At 39.3% G+C, this 21,608-nt stretch overlaps 1 protein-coding gene and 1 non-coding gene across 4 annotated transcripts in view; both read right to left on the reverse strand.

Moving 5' to 3' along the window:
- MIGA1 (mitoguardin 1) overlaps positions 1–12,868 on the reverse strand; it is a 73,568-nt gene extending 60,700 nt beyond the window's left edge. Inside the window, exons 1-2 of one of the 3 annotated variants that reach the window (XM_065910676.1) lie at positions 12,760–12,868; positions 9,586–9,698 (exon numbers count right to left, since the gene is read on the reverse strand). In XM_065910676.1, the coding sequence (XP_065766748.1) occupies positions 9,586–9,684 (99 nt within the window). In that variant the 5' untranslated portion in view covers positions 9,685–9,698; positions 12,760–12,868. Of the gene's footprint in view, positions 1–9,585; positions 9,699–12,196; positions 12,392–12,759 lie in introns of those variants that run through there. The other 2 variants (XM_065910684.1, XM_065910667.1) reach the window with 2 other exon arrangements.
- Positions 7,768–7,870, reverse strand: LOC136156748 (U6 spliceosomal RNA). The gene has a single exon (XR_010661231.1). It is a non-coding gene; the product is annotated as a U6 spliceosomal RNA (small nuclear RNA).
- Positions 12,869–21,608: the final 8,740 nt, after the last annotated feature.

Consider the following 21,608-nt stretch of genomic DNA (forward strand, 5'->3'; position numbering starts at 1 on the left):
ATGTATGTATCAGCCAGTGCTTCTCTTGGCTTGGCCACCCCTCCTTTGAGGTGTTCTTTCTATTCTTTCTTCAATAAACTTGCTTTTGACACAAAAAACAAATAAATATGTATCAAATGTCTTCCACTGATCAAGTAGCACCAGAGGATACAGATCTTGCTTACCTCAAGCAGTGTGCTAAGAGTAAAGACAGATATACAAATAATGTATTACAAATAACTACAGTATAATGGGATAAATACAGTAATGTTAAGTATGAACTAAGTACTAACATAAGAGCAAGCGGTAATCATCTTTTTCTTGGAGGACACACACTATTAATCACCTAAAATGCAAAAGAACTTTAAAATAAAGCTATAGCTTTGGGGACATAATGAGAGCTAGACAGAGTATCACAAAGAGTTCAATCTGCCAACTACAAAAAAGCCAAATGCCAAATTCTCAGTTTTGTTTTGAATCCATCAGAATGCTGAAGTTGGAGGGTAATCAAATGGCCCCCAAACTAAGAAGACTGGTGTTTGCAAGGAAAGATTGACATGAACACTGGGATTTCCCCGGGGGCACAGTGTGTAAGAACCCACCTGCCAATGCAGAGGACACGGGTTCAATCCCTGGTCCAGGAAGGTTTCACATTCTGAGGTGCAACCAAGCCCATGCGCCACAACAACCGAGCCCGTGCTCTAGAGCCCAGGAGTTAAAGCTACTGAGCCCACATGCCATGAGTGCTGAAGTCTGCGTGCTCCAGGGGCTGTGAGCCATGACTGCTAAGTCTGTGTCCCTAGAGCCTGTGCTCCACAACAAGAGAAGCCCCCGCTCCCACAACTAGAGAAAAGCCCCTGCAGCAACAAAGACCCACTACAGCCAAAAATAAAATAAAGTTTAAAAAAAAAAAAAAGCTCCTTTTTTGTATACCAGAAATGATTTACTTCCACTTGTCATTAGAATTTGGCCTCAAGGACTATGATCTAACAAAAAATTTTAAACTATTCTTACTCTACTTTTCTTCCAAATCCACTTAAATCTTCCAAAACTATCATAAAAAATCAGAACATTCCAGTGCTGTCCCAGGCTTTTTTCCCTTTACAAACTGTAAGAATTATTCTCTTCAGTAATGTCTTCACTACAGGTACTGCCAAATTTTTGATTCTTTCCATCTCTGTTTTTCCCTCTGGAACCATAGCTCCAATGTTCATGGCAACCAAATGAAATTTGGGGGGAAAAAAGAAAACAGTTCCTGGAATTTGGATGCTAAACATCCAATAATAAAATAAATTCTAAAAATAGCACTGTCATTAAGAACACCTTACTTCTCATTGTACTTTATAAACTGCCATGATCTTGTTTTCCCGCCCTCCAAAAAAATACTTCTTAGATCAAATTTTAATATTTATGGCATAAGCAAACTAAGATAAGAAAATTAGGACCTCTACTAAAGAAAATAATCTACTGGCAGTTCCCTGGTGGCCTAGTGGTTAGGATTCTGCACTTTCACACTGTGGCCACAGTTCAATCCCATAAACTAGGAGATCCCATAAGCTGTCTGGTGTGGTCAAAAGAAAAAAAAAAAATCTATTAACAGAGGCCCAACCACGGCTAAGTGGTTATGTTCTGCTATATCCTAGGGCACTGAAATTAGAGAACTATTAGGAGACATAAATACAATATCAAAACTATTGTCAGAAATATAATACGCTTCATTAATATGAATTCAAATATAAATCAATTTCACTTTTAAGATCCAAGTTCTGTTTACATGTTACTATTTTTGCATAAAAGATCCATTACAACTTATAGTCTTAATCTGATGAAAAAAGAAACCTTTCCACGCCGAAAACAAGGTAAATTTCCCATGAAAAGTTTTTTATCAGAATTAATCTAGATGACACAAGGTCTGAAAGTTTCTACTATTACTCCTGCCTACCATTTATTGTTACTTTTTTCCCCCACAGCAAAGTCAACTACTTCCTATATCATCACCCAGAAAACTGAAAATATAGCATCTCACAATCCCAAACACTTGAGGGGTTTTTTGAGGTGAAATAGGCCATTTCCTTAACTTCAGAGAAAACGAAAACCTAACACTGTCCTATTCATTCAACATGAACTGAGCACCAACTTATAGGCCAAACACTGAGAATAACAAGAAAGGAGTAAGACACTGTTCCTTGCGCTCAGATTCCACACTCCTCCCCACTCCATAACCTGATGCCATTGTTAAATGTTCCTGTCAACCTCCCCCCTCAACTAATGTTCTCAGGAGACAGAGAACAGGCAGTCACTCACAAGCTTCCTGCTCCAATAACCTATTTCCTGCGACTCAGCATACATTTCTTTCTTCTTTTTTTTTTTAAATTTTATTTTATTAGTTGGAGGCTAATTACTTCACAACATTTCAGTGGGTTTTGTCATACATTGACATGAATCAGCCATAGAGTTACACGTATTCCCCATCCCGATCCCCCCTCCCACCTCCCTCTCCACCCGACTCCTCTGGGTCCTCCCAGTGCACCAGGCCCGAGCACTTGTCTCATGCATCCCACCTGGGCTGGTGATCTGTTTCACCATAGATAATATACATGCTGTTCTTTTGAAACATCCCACCCTCACCTTCTCCCACAGAGTTCAAAAGTCTGTTCTGTACTTCTGTGTCTCTTTTTCTCTTTTGCATACAGGGTTATCGTCACCATCTTTCTAAATTCCATATATATGTGTTAGTATCAGCATACATTTCTAACTAGAACTAAATGGTCTATTTCTCTAACACAGTACCTTACACACCTTTTTTACTGTCATGGGGTAGGGGGCACAGGGGCAGTTCTAAGAGCCTGATGAAGTTCTAAGCTCAGTAAGGGCAGAATTTACTACTTTATATCAACTGAGACAGAGAAGATATTCAATAAACATAGTTTGAATGAACCTCTCTGATAACTGGAACACACCACATGTCACATACTAACTGTGACCTTTGGACAAGAGAGAATAATGCCATCTTCTTCAAAGAGTTGCTGAAAGTAATATCTGACACATAGCATGCATTCCAAAAATGTGTGCTTATTATTTTAATTAAAAAATTTTAAACAAACACCTTATTTTGAAATAATTTTAGAATTTACAGAGAAGTTGCAAAGACAGCAGAGAGTTCTTCTGTTTTTCTCTAACAGTAACATCTTACATAACTGTAGTGCTCTTGTCAAAACTGAGAAATTAATGTTAGGACAGTAATATCTAAGCCACAGAATTTATTCTAATTTAACCAGTTTTTCCACTAATGTTCTTTTTTCTATTCTAGGGCCAATTCAAGATACCACATTCATTACATTTAGACAGATTTTTTATTAATATTTTTAAGTGATGAGCTAATTGTAAGACTCTTCTGATTAATACTCTGAATTTGGAGAACCAACTAAACTACTTACCACTTCACTTTGTGGTTTCCAACTGAAAAAAGTCTGCTTGTATTAGTATGATACATAGTAATAGACCAAAGAAATCCTTAAAAAGACCACAGAAGCAAAAGACAAGTAATTTATTTAGAGTATGTATTTATCCAATGAAAGAAAAAAATACTTGGAAAATATATCATTCCTTAAATACACAAGAAAACAAAACAGGTCCTAACATTTATTGAGGTGTTCACTCATCTTCTCTGTATGCCAGACAACATGCTTTTCATTCCTCTTCCTAGATGATACAAATTGGCTTTAAAAAAGGTTAAGAAACTTGCCAAAGATCACACAATTCCATAGCAGTGGGATGTGAATCAAAACATATCACAGAAGATGTATTTAAATCCATGCACGCTATGTACCATGTGTTAAAATTACTTCAGTTGCACTGACGACATAGCTTAGTATGCAATTAACTATATAACTGAATGGCATCCAAAATGGATTGTTAATTTTGGGAGGCTGAACTAATGAACAAAAACGTTCATACATGTCTTTTTCCATAAAACATCAATGTAATTCTAAAGCTACAGAGCTGTCTACACAAGAACTCTGTGCTTTTCCTTGGTCTTTACTTGGTCCTTTGACGCTCTTCAAACCATAGTCTGCTCTCTTAGTACAGGGCCAACATACTCTTTTGGTTAAAGGCCAGATAGTAATTATCTTAGGCTTGGGGAACATACGGGTCTGTACTGCAACCACTTAACTCTGTGCTTGCAGCACAACAAGTTACAAGTAATATATTAACAAATGAGCATGGCTGTATTCCAATAAGACTTTACTTGTAAAAACAGGTGGTGGCCTTGATTTGGCCCATAGGCTGTAGGCTGCTTACCCACCTTGGTGCATTTCATAACATGGAATGAGTTTTGGATACCCAATACTATGACTGAAAATAAAGGATGTATCCTTAATTTATCTGCAATGATTCTTTGTATTATTTTTAAAAATATTCCATGGAATAATGTGGACAATAGTCCTAGCCTCAGAAAATTATTCCTATGATTGAAACGCAGGTTGTATAGTAGAATTAGTTTGGATAAAACATACAAAAATAACTGGCAAAAATCCCAAAGCTTTTGGGAGTGCAAAACAAAACTGTCCTTATGGGAGAAAATTTGAAAATTTTCAATTTCAAATTTTGAAAAGTGATATTTATCAAAATTTAAGTACATTTACTCAACCCAAAAACACAAAGCCTAAAAATTAATCCTGTATCTGTACTGTGTGAATTAATGTATATCAAGATTATTCACTATAGCACTGTGCTGGAATCAAGATTACCAGGAGAAATAACAACCTCAGATATGCAAAAGACACCACACCTATTGCAGAAAGCGAAGAACTAGAGTCTCTTGATGAAAGTGAAAGAGGAGATTGAAAAAGCTGCCTTAAAACTCATCATTCAGAAAACTAAGATCATAGCATCCGGTCTCTCTGCTTCAAGGAAAATAGATGAGGAAACAACGGAAACAGAGACACTATTTTGGGGGCTCCAAAATCACTGCAGATGGTGACTGCAGCCATGAAATTAAAAGACGCTTGCTCCTTGGAAGAAAAGCTATGACCAACCTAGACAGCATATTAAAAAACATTGACTTTATTTTGCCAACAAAGGTCCATCTAGTCAAGGCTATGGTTTTTCCAGTAGTCATGTATGGATGTGAGAGTTGGACTATAAAGAAAGCTGAGCACTGAAGAACTGATGCGTTTGAACTGTGGAATTGGAGACGACTCTTGAGAGTCCCTTGGACTGCAAGGAGATCCAACCAGTCCATCCTAAAGGAGATCAGTCCTGGTGTTCATTGGTAGGACTGATGTTGAAGCTGAAACTCCAATACTTTGGCCACCTGATGCCAAGAGCTGACTCATTTGAAAAGACACTGATGCTGGAAAAGATTGAGGGCAGGAGGAGAAGGGGATGATGGAGCATGAGATGGTTGGACGGCATCACTGACTCAACGGACATGGGTTTGGGTGAACTCCAGGAGTTGGTGACGGACAAGGAGGCCTGGCGTACTGTGGTTCATGGGGTCACAAAGAGTCGGACACGACTGAGTGACTGAACTGAAGATAAGATGGCTGGATGGCATCTCCAACTCAATGCACATGAGTCTGAAAAAACTCCAGGAGATGGTGAAGGACAGGGAAGCCTGGCATGCTGCAGTCCATAGGGCTGCAAAGAGTCAGACACAACTTAGTGACTGAACAACAATTGTTTGTAATGAACAAGATCAGAAAGAACCCAAATATCCATATATAAAAACATCATGCAGCTATAGATATAAAAAAAAATCTACATATATTAATATGGAAAAATCTCCAAGAAATTTTTTAAGCACCAAAAAAAAGCAAGAATATTAAGTAGCATGCTATCTTCTGTTAAAAAGAAGAGAAAATTAGAACACATAATTATATTTGCTGATATCTAATGTGGATAGGGACTGAGATAAAATAAAACACTTCCATGTATGTACCTGTGTGTGTACATATATGTAGTTTTGATTTTTGAACCACATAAATGTTGTTTAGTCAATGACTCTTTTGCAACCACATGGACTATAGCCTACCAGGCTCCTGTGTCCATGGGATTTCCCAGACAAGAATACTGGCGTGGTTGCCATTTCCTCCTCCAAGCAATCTTCCCGACCCCTCTGGGGTTAAACCCCCATCTCCTGCATCAGCAGGCAGATTCTTTACCACTGAGCTACCAGGGAAGCCTCCAACTATTCAAATAATACATTTTAAAGAATAACATTAGTTTAAGATCACTGTAAGGATTAAGGAATTTACATATGTATACAAATAAAACCTCTAAGACAGTGTTTTACACACAGTGGGCGTTGCTATGTCCTGTTGCTGGTCTTTTTAAATGTCATCCAAATGGTGCAGTAACACAAACAATAAAAGAATAAATACCAAACACTTAGACTTAATATTTTCAGCTCTAGGAATAAAAAATAAATAAAAATATAGAAATTGGACAAATATATACATGAACATACACACACATGTATATACATATATGAACTGTTGAAACAACCCAAAAACTCAAAAATAGGGAAATATTCAATAAACTATAGCACGCCTATATTTATAAAGCATTTTTAATGACAGGGAAAATGCTCAAAATATACTACTTTATAATCTCAAATGTAATCTCGAAGGGGACAAAGCAGTGGGGTGGGGAGTGAGGGACTGGGGAGCAGAGAGATGTATGCAGAAATAAAAGACCTAAGTAAAGTATAGCAGTAAACTGTTGTTGGCAATTTTATTTTCTCTTTAATTCTTTTCTGTATTTTTCAAATTTTCTTTTAATCATGTAATCCTAAAAAGGAAAAGAAAGAAAGAAAAAGAAAGAAAATAGGTTTTTGGATCAAAGAAAAGCAAGCTCAAATCCCATATAATATACACAATTTTAGACAAGTTAAATAAGCTATTAAAAAGCCACCAGAACTATAAATTGAAGATGATACAGAAATTCGAGGAATCTTTTAAGGATTAGAGACATTATATGTAAAAAAGACCTAACTAATATCTTAGACACAGTGAACACTAAGCAGTATTATTCTCATACATTATATCTGTGTAACATCCTCTCCTATATAAAATTATATTAAGGGACTTCCCCAGCGGTCCAGTGGTTAAAAACTCTGAGCTTCCACTGCTGGGGAAGTGGACCAGGAAGTGATCCCTGGTCACAGAACTAACTATTCGATCCCACATGCCACATGATGTGGCCAAAAAAAAGAGAGAGAAATAAAATCATACTGTATTTTAAAATTCTAAGACACTATTCATTTTAAGATGTAAGCAAGTTTTAGAAATGCTGAAATGTGAAAAATGATCATCTTAGATTTGATGAAATTCATTGTAAGTTTAGTGAAATAAATGCTACTTTCCATATGTATCTTTTTTTAAAATTTATTTTAATTGGAAGCTAATTACTTTACAATATTGTAGTGGTTTTTGCCATACATTGGCATGAATCAGCCATGGGTGTACATGTGCTCCCCATCCTGAACCCCCCTCCCACCCCCCTCCCCACTGATCCCTCAGGTTCATCCCAGGGCACCAGCCCTGAGCACCCCGCCTCATGCATCCAACCCTGACTGGTGATCTGTTTCACATATGATAATATACATGTTTCAATGCTATTCTCTCAAATCATCCCACCCTTGCCTTCTCCCACAGAGTCTGAAAGACTGTTCTTTACACCTGTGTCTCTTCTGCTGTCTCGCATATAGGGTCATCGTTACCATCTTTCTGAATTCCATATACGTGCGTTAGTATACTGTATTGGTGTTTTTCTTTCTAACGTAAAAATATGGAACGCGAATTTGCGTGTCATCCTTGCACAAGGGCCATAGCTAATCTTCTCTGTATCTCTCCAATTTTAGTATATGTGCTGCCAAAGCAAGCACTCCATATGTATCTTTTTATTTACCACGTGTGTGTGCTAAGTTGCTTCAGTTGTGTCCAACTCTTTGTGACCCCATGGACTGTGGCTCATCAGGCTTCTCTGCCCATGGGATTCTCAAGGCAAGAATACTGGAGTGGGTTGCCATGCCCTTCTCCAGGGGAATCTTCCTGACTCAGGGATTGAACCTCTCTCTCCTGTAGCTCCTGCACTGCAGGCAGATTCTTTACCTCTGAGCCACCAGGGAAGTCTTTACTTATTTACTACAGTGGAGTGCAAACTGCATTGGAAGCAGGTATTAAAAATAAAAGGATTGAGAATTTCTTGGCAGTCCAGTAGTTAGGACTCAGCACTTTCACTGTCAGGGCCTGGGTTCAATCCTTGGTCGGGGAACTAGAATCCTGCAGGCTGTGTGGCCTGGCCCAAAGGGGAAAAAAAAAAAAAGGACCGTTACTATATAAAATACACAAAAGGAGAATAAGCACATGAAAAAATACTCAACATGACTAATTAGGGAAAAGCAAATCAAAACCACAGTAAGAAATTGGAATCCTTGTGCAGTGCTGATAGAAATAAAAAATGGTGCAGCCACTATGGTTAACAGTACAGCAATTCCTCAAAAAACTAAAAATAGAATTACCATATGATCCAGAACCTCACTTCTGGGTATGTGTCTCAAAGAACTGAAAGCAGTTATTTGTACAGTCATGTTCACAAAAATAGTAGTCACAAAAATCACAAGGCAGAAGCAACCCAAGTATCCAGCAATGAATGATTAAACAAAATCTGGTATATACATAAAATCAAATATTTTCAACTTGGGAGAAAAAGAGGAAATTCTGACACACGCTACAATATGGACGAATCTTGAAAACATTACGCTAATTGAAAACAAGCCAGTCACAAAAAGACAAATACTGCATAGCTCCACTTACGAAGTACCTGGTGGTGGTTGCCGTGGTTTAGTCGCTAAGTCATGTCTGACTCTTGTGACCCCACGGACTGCAGCCCACCAGGCTCCTCTGTCCAAGGGGTTTCCCAGGCAAGAGTGCTGGAGTGGATTTCCATTTCCTTCTCCAGGGGATCTTCCCCAACCCAGGGATGGAACCCAGGTCTCCTGCATGCAGACGGTCTCCTGCATTGCAGGCAGATTCTTTACCAACTGAGTCACCATGGAAGCCCTATGAGGTGTCTAGAGTAGTCACATTCATAGAGACAGAACATACAATGAAGGTTGCAAGTAGCTGGTGGGAGGAAAAATAAAAATTGCTGCTTAGTGGCACTAGAGTTCCAGTTTTACAAGATGAAAAGAGTTCTCAAGATTGGTTGCATAAGAGTATAAATGCACCTAATGCTACTGAACTGCACATTTAAAAATGGTGAAAATGGTAAATTTTATGCTATATATATTTTACCAGAGTAAAACAAAATTAACATGAAAGGATTGTAATAGTGAGAACAAGTCTATTTAAATAACATAATTATCTAAAAATAATTGTAATAACAGATTGTGTAAATTCACTTAAGGTAGGAAGATTTTTGATAACAACAACAAAAAAACCCATGAAACAAATAAAAACCAAGTAAGTTTTAAACTACTTTAACAAACACTTTGAATCATTTAAAACGCCAAAGGAAATTTAAATACTGCAAACATAATATGCTCTGAGCAATAAACGTATTAGTCAATGTCGTTATTTCTTTTTTAGTTTTTTTTACCTGGCAGAAAGAATAGTACCAAGACAGAGGAAGATCAAAAACTCTCAGTGCTGCTGTCTTCAAGGAAAACTGTGATTCACTCACTGTTTCTTCTGACATGACTCCTCTTCTATCTTAATTCAATGAAACACAAAATATATTAGCCACAAAGATTTCTAGTTATTCTACCAAATGAAAGATACAAATTGAAAATTTAACTCTTCTTTTAAAAAGCTTTATTTTTTCGCACTTAATTAATCATGACATTACACTAACCTGAAGAAAATAATATTCTGAGCCAAATTTAAGCTAAAAGTTTATTTATTAGCCAAAATAGCCAAAAAGAAAATGAGTTAGATTTGAACTTTTGAGTTCAGCTAGTCAACTTTCCTTAAAAAACTGTAGGTTCTATATTCTCTCTCTTCTGATGAAATAAATGTTTCAGCTTTTAAATAGTAATTTAAAATACTTTTATTTCCACATTTCCTTCCAATAACAGCAGGGATTGAGGGGGGGGCACTGAAAGAAATTTGATTGGAATCTTGACTTTAGGGGCTAGAAATGAACCTCAGGGCTCACTGAACTTCAGAGTTCAAGCATTTATCTTCCTACTGTTCCATTAAAAAAAAATTTATTTTATATTGGACTATAGTTGGTATTACTGTCCCATTTTTAAGCTCTTTAAAGAAATGACACATACCTGCTATGAAATTCTAATAGTGCTTTAATGCCTATTTCTACTCAAACCAAAGAAAGAAATGTCAGTTGTTCACAGAGAAGGCAGTCATCACTGAGAGAGACGCTTAAAGGTAGCAGAATGCGGATAAAAACACAATGGTTTGGGGTCTAGGTCTATGCTTTATAGAGCCAGAAACTCAAGTTTTATAAATGCACCCAGCTGGACACACATTAAACAAATTCACACAATACTGATATATAAGTCTACAAATTTATTCATTTATATTAAGGAAATACACTATCTAGTGAAAGAAAACTTTTTAAAATTTATTTATTTTCTAATTGAAGGATAACTGCTTTACAAAATTCTGTTTTTTGTCAAACCTCAACATGAATCAGTCATAGGTACATATATCACCTCCCAATCTTTTATATGCTATCAAAACATAGCCTTTCTGAAATAAGACATTGTAGGGAGTTGAATTAAGTATAAAAGGCTCTGGGGTAAGCACAAAATTAGTGGGTCCTTAACAGTATTTCATACAGGCTGGGAAAAAGTCTGAGAACTGTTTCTGATGTATTATACAAGAGTAGGCCTTCCCACTAACTAGAATGTTTATGCCTACCAAATTTAATATTTCTTTTCCTTGGATGGTGTTGTATAAACTACCAAACAGAAAATTAAAATTACCAACAATCCCTCTATAGCTTATTTGCTATACTTTCTTTAAGTCCTTTATTTCTGCTCTTTTTCTAACCTTTCTTTTAATAACCCTATTTTTTTTTTTGGAAGACTATCAAAACCACTGATTAAATAGTAATTTCCTTTCATATCAAGCACAGTAATATTTATTAAGGTGGGGTTACTGCTACTAACAGTTTACTATTTCCCTATCAATGACATCCAAGGAGTGGAAACTTAATTTTCCCCACACTCATATTCTAACTACAATTTTTCGGCTTAGTATAATCAGTACATTAATTCCAACTGACAGGGAGGGGGGATCGGGACGGGGAACACATGTAAACCCATGGCTGATTCATGTCAATGTATGGCAAAAACCACTACAATACTGTAAAGTAATTAGCCTCCAACTAATAAAAATAAATGGAAAAAAAAATAATTCCAACTGACAAACTGTGGTACAGACATATTAATGAGAAATACAAGGAAACCATGAAGAAACTGTTAAACAAGCGAAAAATAAGTCTGAGGAATGAGACTAGGAATGCAGGGTGGCAGAAAACCACTATTTTTCATTAAAAACGCTTCTGTAATATTTGCTTTTTAAAGTGTCTACATGTATTACTTTTTTCAAATGTTTCACAAAACAAGAAGGAAGCACATTTACCATTCCCCCTGGAAAAAAAACTTCATTTTGAAAAACATTTTTAGTAACTAAATAGATTCTGGACCAATAAAGCTACCTATACTATCGCATTTTTAAAAAATCCTGAAAGTAATTCACCCAAAGTGATTTTCTCCATAATACAGTTCCAGATTTTGAAGCAGAAGAAAAAGAAAATAAAGCAAACACTTCAATTTGCTGCAGTGGTTTTCTTAAAATAAATGTCCACTTTTGCATTCTAACCACCTCATACCCTTTCATTTAAAATCACTGATTCCAAACTTAATCATTAATAATTGAGCAGCTTTTTAAAACCAGTCATTTCAGTTGCTTTCAAACGTATTAATAAAAAAAAACATGGAGACAATTTCATCATCACCAAACATATTATATTCTGTAATATCACTCGCTTCTCTCCAATTCTAACCACAAGACACTTGTAAAAATGTGGCATATATAGAGTTTGTTTCTTAAGCACCCTTAAATTGGACTTTATAATCCAAGCAAGAATGAAAGTCTGAAACATCCCCCATATTTTGTCGTGAAATGTAAATCTATACAACAGAATTCTGAGAAGATACCTGAAACACAGCAAAAATGCTTACTTGGAATACTGATAAAACAATAATGATTAAGGTCTGTGCACAAGCAAAAGCTTTTAGTCTTCTCTCCATAAAATAAATGTTGAGCAGCTTTATTTACAGGAGGGCTCCTAGGCCACAAACCTCCTGATGCTAAATTATTCTCAGTAAGCCCCTTCAAAGAAAGCATAATCTTCCTCCTCCAAAAACCACTCCCCGCTCAAAACCACTCCCCGCTCAAATCGCTGACATTCTTGCAGAAACTTGGACCACACCAGCGTCTCCTCCCGCAAGCCTCCTCCGCCCTCACTGCGTTATCCTCTTCGGGCTTCTTTTTCTTCACCAAGACCAGGAAAGGGGTTCCCTCTCGGCCCGGCCACCCAGACCCTCGCTTGGGCTCCAAGCGGTGGCCAGCCAGCCCACCCTGATTCAGCGCTCCGTGGCGGGCCTCCCTTTGGCTTTCTGTTCCTCCACCCAAGCACGGAATCCAGAGGGCGAAGGCCAGAGCTCCCGCCCACCCTTCTGCCACTAACCCGCGGCCGCTGAGACCCCAGCCAGCCCTCCACCCGCCCCCTCCATCCGCGTACCTGGTGCTCCAGGCCCAGTGCAGCCGGTCCACGCCTGCTTCCCCGCCGCAGCCCGGCGCTAAGCCGCAGCCTGCCCCCGGGGGCGGAGTCCTTCCGGGGTCAGGAGTGGGAAGGTGGAGAGAAAGTAGCCGGGGCCTCCTAGCCTTTCTGCGTGAGGGGCTACGTGTGAAGCAGCTCCCGCCATTTTTGTTGAGGGTAGAGGCTCCTGCCCTTCCCGATGGCTGTGAACTGTACAATGCAAGAATTGCATCTTGTTAGAGTGCTGTCAAAAAATAGCATCGCAGTTGTAACCTTTTGAAGGCTTCAGGGCCATCCTAGGAATCTGGTGAAAAATATGGGGTATTTTCTCTGTATGTCATTTAATTACATTAGTAAAAGAAAATAGCTTGTACATTACCAAGAGAATATATATAATATATACGTCTATTTTGTGTATATATATGGTTAGATACTCTGAACCAATCCATGGCTCCCAGATTAAGAACTTCTACTACAGACCTTCAGCCCCTAAACAAATTAATGTTGAGCATTCCAATCCTGTATTAATGATGTTTTATTTACTTCAATTCCTGTTTAGCTTTTCTCCAAGTTAGGCAAGGTATTCAACAGCTCTGAGGTTCTGTCTAAAACACATAAACTAATGAGGGGGGAGGGAGAACAAAAAAATAACATGCTGGTTTTTTTCTTTCTTTCTTTTTTTGCTTAACATGCTGTTTTTATATGCAGTCCTGAGCCCAAACATTTCGTCCAAGTTGAGGATTTAAAAATTCCAATTTCTGAGCATATTTGTGGTGAAAAGCCAAAATAATTTTGCAAGGATTGCTAAAACATGAGAGCACATGTTACTATTCCTATCTAAGAAACAAGAATGAACAGTTATTTCTGGTGGTGTTCAAAATTCCCTATTAGTGAAATGGAAAATAGGGTGAACAGTAGTACCAATGTGTGACATTATTGTTGTTGTTTAGTGGCTCAGTCGTGTCTGACTCTTTTGCAACCCCGTAGACTGTACTCCGCTAAGCTCCTCTGTCCTTGGGATTTTCTGGGTAAGATCACTGGAGTGGGTTACCATTTTCTCATCCAGGAGATCTTCCTGACCCAGAGATGGAACGGCAGTCTCCTTGTCTCCCGAATTGCAGGCAGATTCTTTACTACTGAGCCACTGGGGAAGCCCACGGGTGACATTACTAGACGAATAATAACTAAAATTGTACAGACTGAGTTCTAAGTGAAAACCCATGCGTGGGTGCTAAGTCACCTCAGTCGTACCCAACTCTTTGCAACCCTATGGACTGTAGTCTGCCAGGCTTCTCTGTCCGTGGCATTATCCAGGCAAGAACACTGGAGTGGGTTGCCATGCCATCCTCCAAGAGATCTTCAAGACCCAGGGATCATACCCCATCTCTCTTTGTCTCCAACACTGGCAGGCCAATTCTTTACCACTAGCGCCACCTGGGAAGCCCCTATGTAAAAATATTGTGCACCTGGGGAGGGAGGTGGGGGGGGGGGGGATCGGGATGAGGAACACATGTAAATCCATGGCTGATTCATGTCAATGTATGGCAAAAACCACTACAATATTGTAAAGTAATCAGCCTCCAACTAATAAAAATAAATGGAAAAAAAATATTGTGCACTTATAAAGGAAATAGTGCTCTTGACACTTGAAGAACCTGAAATTTGTAAGGCTGTGTTTGTTTCTTTTTCCATCTTCTCTCTGCTGCCTCCTTCCTACTTCCCACAACTTTCAAACTTTCAGCCTAATGGAAAGAAGAGTAATAATGATGATGATGTGTGTACTCAGTCCTGTTCAACTCTTTGCTATCCCTTGAACTGTAGCCCGCCAGGCTCCTCTGTCCATGGAATTTCCCAGGCAGGAATACTAGAGTGAGTTGCCATCTCCTACTCCAGAAGATCTTCCAGACTCAGGGATCTAACCCAAGTCTCTTGCATCTCCTTCATTAGCAGGTGGATTCTTTACCACTAATGCCACTTGGGAGGTAATAATGATGACTCCACTTAAAGCAACTTTCTTTTTTTTTTTTTTAAAGCAACTTTCCTATGAACACTATCTCCTTTAATACCACAATAGCCATTATAAGAAAGATATTGTTACACACTGGGTATAGATTTTACTCTTTAGGAAATACCATATTTTATTTATTTTTATAAATAAATATAATGTGCTCCAAGCCTCCTTTCTCATGGCTTACTAGAATATTTGATCTTAGTCATTATTGGATATATCAGGTAGGGTGCTATAGGCTAGAAGCAGAAGAACACTGAACAAATAGTAACTTAAACCACTGGACAGGATGGCCCGCATGGATATTAGCAACAGACGACACAGTCTCATATTTGAACTTGATATCTTCCATTATCCTGGCCCAGAAAAAAAAAAAAAAAAATGGGGCTTGTATTAATTCTAAAGGTTTGCCCTCCCCCAGATAACTAAAGCTATCCTGTAAAGTTCACCAAACCAGGAAGTGGAATTCATGAAGATTAGTTGTTACTATTGTTCAAAAACTGAGGTACTTGCTACACCAGCCATTAGTGAATTTGGGGATCCTATGTGTATAGTATTGATACCATACTGTGGGGTCAGACTGCCAGGGTTTGAATTCATTCTCTGCCACTTACTAGGTACATGGCCGTAGGCAAGGTACTTACCCTCATTATGTCTCAGTTTCCTTATTGGGATGTTCAAATGTAATAACACTTGTAAAGCACTAAGATTTTCATATAAGTTTTTAACTTGGCTTATTTGTACTCTGTAGGATCCAAGGATAAAACTCTATTTGCATATAACTGGTTTCCTTCGGAATCATAAATATTTTGCTTTATAAACATAGAAACATTACTTTGAGAAAGGGGTTCATAGGCTTTACCAGAATGTCAATGGAGTCCACCTATGACACCAAAAGAAAAAAATGGTTAAGAATTTAGAACACTCCCCAGCGCGTATTTCTAAGATATATGGCATATTAAATGGGACTTTTCCACGTCTCTTGGCAGAAGCTCTAAAGTGGAGAAAAATAGATGCCAAGTGCCCTGAGCATTCTGAAAAAAAGGATGCTAGATCATCCACACAGGGCTTGCTAGGAAAATGTGAAGCCCATTTTGCAACCTTTAGTCTACACGTACCTTCAGGGAATGATATGGCAGAATTGATCAAAAAAGATTGGAGAACAGAAATGCCTTGGAGGCATTTTTCTGGAGTGCCGTGCATTTTTTTCTCCTTTCCCAAGAACGGAGAAAGAAGCTACTGTTTACTCGCTAAGTCACACCTGACTCTTTTGGGACCCCATGGACTGTAGCTCCTCCATCCATGGGATGTCCCAGGCAAGAATCCTGGAGTGGGTTACCATTTCCTACTCCAGGGGAGCTTCTCAACCCAGAGATCAAACCCGAGTCTCCTGTGTTGGCAGGCAGATTCTTTACCACTGAGCCACCAGGGAAGCCTGGAGAGAAAAGAGTGCTTGCTTATTTCATCCTACCCCCCACCTGAGACAAGTGAAAGAACTTTAAGAAACTCAGACAGAAAAAAAAAAAAAAAGAAGAAGAAAGACAGGAATTCGTTGGTGGCCCAAATGGTTAAGGCTCCATACTTCCACTGTAGGGGATGCAGGTTCAGTCTCTGGTTCAGGGAACTAAGATCCCACATGCTGTGTCGTGCAGCCAAAAAAAAAAAAAAAAAAAAAACCACTCAATTTGACCTCTGTGCCCAGTAGTTTGTTCCACCTGGGAGAATCTAAAAGCAATAGACTATCCAAAGAGGCATTTGATGACACAGCAGAAAGAGGGCTGCAGCAGAAGTGGCCTATACTTGCAATTTTACAAGGAAAATTTTTCCTATGAACCATGAGAGTACCACATAATGTAGCAGGCTTGAATTACTATATCTTAAAATGTTATATCTTGAAATCAGGACCAAAATGGACTATCTAAGTGGTTAGCTACAGATTTTTTTTTTTTTAAGTATTAGGAAATGAAACTCTGAAAAGTCCCCAGCAAGTTGGGAAAGGGGAGATCATCATGGAGGAATGTGTTAAAGGGACCGAAGAAAAGAGCCAGGTCTTAGGAGTAGACCACATGCAGAAAACACCAAAGTTGGATTTGACTCTACTGATTGGGTATGTCTGATATTTTATTCCAGATACTTAGGATTACTGCTCACTCCAGCTGAGATAATATATAACCAATGTACTTCATTAATTACTGGTGGAACCTGCACTTATGAAGTGTCAACATTAAGCCTGAACAAAGTCTAGCACTCTGACAATTAAAACCAATTACATTACCTAAATAAATGAATTCTTTTAGGTAATTCATGTATCCAATTACCTTCTACACTAACTGCTAAAACCTGGCAGAGTCGCCAGAAATAACTCAGGTCCTTCCTTTAAATCAATAGAATGCCATTGGGCATATACTGGCTCTTGTATCTTTGTTCTTTTCACCCACTCAAGAATGTTTGACAAGACTTCTCTACAAGTCAGAACTAAGCCAACCAAGACATCTAGATGCTAATTTAGAACATCTATTCCATGCACATCCAAATATTGCAAATGCAGTTCCTCAAAATGTTAAACATAGAGTTACCACATGACCCAGCAATTCTACGCCTAGACAATACAAAAGAGAAATGAGAATATTCATCAAGTACAAATTATACACGAATGTGCCTAGTAGCACTATTCATAATAGCTGAAAAAGAAAAACAATCCAGGGACTTCCCTGGAGGTTCAGTGGTTAAGACTATGTGCTTCCACTGTGGGGAGTGTGGTTCTATCCCTGGTTGGGGAACTACTAACAATCAAAAAAGAACAAAAAGAAAAATTAAAAATGCAACTCAAATGTCTACTAACTGATAAGAGATAAATAAAATGTGGTAAATTTACATAATAGAATATTATTTGGCCACAAAAATAATTGAAATATTGATACATGCTACAACATGGGTAAACTTTGAAAATATGTTAAGAAGCCAGTCATAAATGATTATGTTATTGTATGATTCTGTTTATGTGAAACTTGCAGAAGACAACTCTATTAAGAAAACAGGTTAATCTATGGCAATACCACCCTGAACGCGCCTGATCTCGTCTGATCTCGGAAGCTAAGCAGGGTCGGGCCTGGTTAGTACTTGGATGGGAGAGAGCAGGTTAATGGTAACCCAGGGTAGAAAGAGCTGAGGGGAAATGGAGGGGACGCTTATAAGGCATGAAACTTCTTTTGCGGGATAGTGAAATGTTCTAAATTTAGATGTGGTTCTGGTTGTGCAAATGCGTGAATATACTAAAAACTATTCAACTGTATACTTTAAATATGTGAATTTTATAGCATGTGAATTGTGTCTTAATAAAAGCATTATCCTCCAAGATTTCTTATGTGAAAAAAATCGATAATTAAGGAGGTTATGAAAATGCTAAAAGCTAGAGATGGGAGGCCAGAGGCTGATCTAGAGCATGTTTTTCCTGCATTGCCATGTGTACATGCTCACTCAGTCATGTCCAATTCTTTCCACCCCATAGGTGGTAGCCTGCCAGGCTCTTCTGTCCAAGGGATTTTATAGGCAAGAATACTGGAGTGGATTGTCATTTCCTCCTTCAGTGATCTTCCTGACCCAGAGATTGAATCCGCATCTCCGGCATTAGCAGGTGGGTTCTTTACCACTGAGCCACCTGGGCCTCAGCTTCAGCATCAGTCCTTCCAATGAATACTCAGGATGATTTTCTTTAGGATTGACTGGTTTGGTCTCCTTTGATGCTGAAGCTGAAACTCCAATATTTTGGCCACCTAATGTGAAGAACAGACTCCTTAGAAAAGACCCAGATTCTGGGAAAGATTGAAGGCAGGAGAATGGGATGACAGAAGATGAGATGGTTGGATGGCATCACCGACTGGATGGACATGAGTTTGAGCAAGCTTCGGGAATTAGTGAAGGACAGGGAAACCTGGCATCCTGCAGCCCATGGGGTCACAAAGAGTCGGACACGCCTGAGCGACTGAAGTGAACTGAACACGGGCCTCAGTAGTTATCAAAATGCTGAGCTGCTCCAATAAGATGCATGCATTCTATCGGGAGGTATTTACATCAAAATGTAATATAAAGCATAAACAACACAAATGTTTACCTATTAAGAGCTTCATCCTAAAGCTAGTTTAAAGTGAAGAGCAAAAAATAAATAGATAAATAAAGTGAAGAGCAATAAAATTAGAATTAAATCTCAAGGAAACAATAATTCCTATTTTGTACGTTAAGAACTCATAATATTTCAAAGGTCTAGAAAACCACATTGTATTTTTAAAATTAATAAATTGAAGGGAGAGAACAAGATGGTAGAGGAGTAGGTGGATGAGGAGTTCATCTCTCTCCACAAATACATCAGGAATACACCTTCAGACACAGAAGCCCATGCAGAACACCAGCTGAGAGTGGATAGGAGTACCTGACCAGCAGAAAAGAATATATAGAATCACGGCAAATCTTGGGAGGATGAAGGAACTGGGGGAAAAACAGGAGTGTTAGTGGGACTAGACCTGCCCTCGATGGGTAGGGGAATTGAAACAGGTCCGATCCCCACATCAGGGCAAGTGTCTGAGTCAGAAAAGAAACATTTAAGGCTGAAAGTGAAACCACTGATCTGTGGCAGCCTAAATGGAAAGAGAATCAGACAGTCCCTGCAGCAGCCGTATGTACCCCAGACAGGGACACAGGTCCCCTGGAAGGCACTGCCACTGCTGCAGCTAAGTCACTTCAGTTGTGTCCGGTTCTATGTGACCCCATAGACGGCAGCCCACCAGGCTCCTCCATCCCTGGGATTCTCCAGGCAAGAATACTGGAGCGGGTTGCCATTTCCCTCTCCAATGCATGCATGCTAAGTCGCTTTAGTCATGTCCAATTCTGTGTGACCCCCATGGACAGCAGCCCACCAGGGTCCTCCGTCCACAGGATTCTCCAAGCAAGAATACTGGAGTGGGTTGCCATTTCCTTCTCCACTGGAAGGTGCAGCCACTGAATAATAGAGAGACTGGCCCATCAAATGCCTGATGCACTGAACGACAGGATAGGACCCCACCCAGGGTGCCCCTTTAAGTGCCTGATGCGCCGATCTACAGAGTAGGACCCCAGACAAGGGACCCCTCTAAGTGCCTGAACGGGGCAGAGCTATGGAGAAAGACTGGCCTAAGAGGCCTTCTGATCGCCAGCTACAAGAGGCTCAAAAAAAGACTCTGATAGGGCCATAACTCCTGCAGTGGAGGCAGTCCGTGTCCTTGCACACTTAGCACCACCAGGGTCCCCGCAAGCCAAGCAGCTGCACCACCTTCATGCTCAACTCTTACTGGGACAGAGCTGTCACAGGCAAAAAAAAGTCTTCCATCTATGCACTTTCCATCTATCCTTTTGCGAACCTGTAGACTGGCCTGCCAGGCCTCTCTGTCAGGGGGGTTCTCCAGGCAAGAATTCTGGAGCTTACTACCAAACACTGGTTGCCATTTCCTGCTGCCCTAGCCGCCAACTCCCCTGGGTACCTGGTGCTGCCAGAACCCCTGTGACCCAAGCAGCTGCACCACCTCCTCACCTGGCCCTCAGAGGGGCAAACCCAAGTCCTCCAGGGCAGCCTCAGTGGACGACCCGCATGCAAAGGTAGAAATAAAACCACAAATGAAACCCAGGGGCAGTGTGGCTAAGGAAGAAGACCCAAAACCTTCCCACCAGCTGTACAAGCTGCAGATTAAGTCCACACGATCAACTAGGCAGATTCTGTGTCTATGGAATATATAAAAGGACACTGAGAGCTCCCACAAAAGAAAACACAGTAGTTCTGATAGCTGTGGACAATAGAGGCAAGAACACACAGGGGTAGAACCAGATTGGAATCTGAGCGGCCCCCACAGCAGGTCCAGAGATCAACACAGTGTTGGAAGGCACCCTAGAGAGGTTAGGTGAACTGTGACTCCCAGCGAGGGAAAGGATTCTGACAGCAGTGACTCAAGAAAAACATTTATTATTCTTATGTTTTGACATGTCTGTAGATTCTTTTGGGTATTTTTTTTTCCTTTTTCCCCTCCTCTTTGTAGTTGTCAGTTTTATTGGTGCTATGAAATCTAATTAAGCTTTTGAGCTTTTCTTCTTTCTCAGCCACTTTTTTTATTGTTATTATATACCTCTGCCTCTACATTGGACTATTGTAGTTCTGTGTAATTTTCCTTTTTTTTCCTGCTCTTTTTAATTTTTAAGTCTATTATTTTTTCTACATTTATTCCTTTGTTTGCTTTTTCTACTGTTCTTTTCCCCTTTGAGTTGATCTTTAATGTATATAAATCTTCTTTATCTACCTCTATTTAACTTTGCATATCTATTTTTTCTTCTTGTCTTTTTGGTTTTAGTTTTTGTTAGCTTTGTTTTCATTGCTTTATTCCCCAATTGGCACCTTGCTTTAGTTTGGTTTTCCAGTTTGTGCTTTAGTTAGTTTTGTTCTTAATTGGTAGATATAACTTTTGGTTTCCTTTGCCAGGTCAATCTATTTTACTTTATTTTTGTTGGACTGTTTGATTTTGCTTATGAGTGTGTATGGATATGAGAGTTGGACTATAAAGAAAGCTGAGCTCTGAAGAACTGATGCTTTTGAACTGTGGCGTCGGAGAAGACTTGAGAGTCTCTTGGACTGCAAGGAGATCAACCAGTCCATCCTAAAGGAAATCAGTCCTGAATATTCATTGGAAGGACTGATGCTGAAGCTGAAACTCCAACACTTTGGCCACCTGGTGCGAACAACTGACTCACTGGAAAAGACCCTGATGCTGGGAAAGACTGAAGGCAAGAGGAGAAGGGGACGACAGAG

Source organism: Muntiacus reevesi, chromosome 1 (assembly GCF_963930625.1).
Source record: "Muntiacus reevesi chromosome 1, mMunRee1.1, whole genome shotgun sequence".
NCBI classification, from domain to species: Eukaryota; Metazoa; Chordata; class Mammalia; order Artiodactyla; family Cervidae; genus Muntiacus; species Muntiacus reevesi.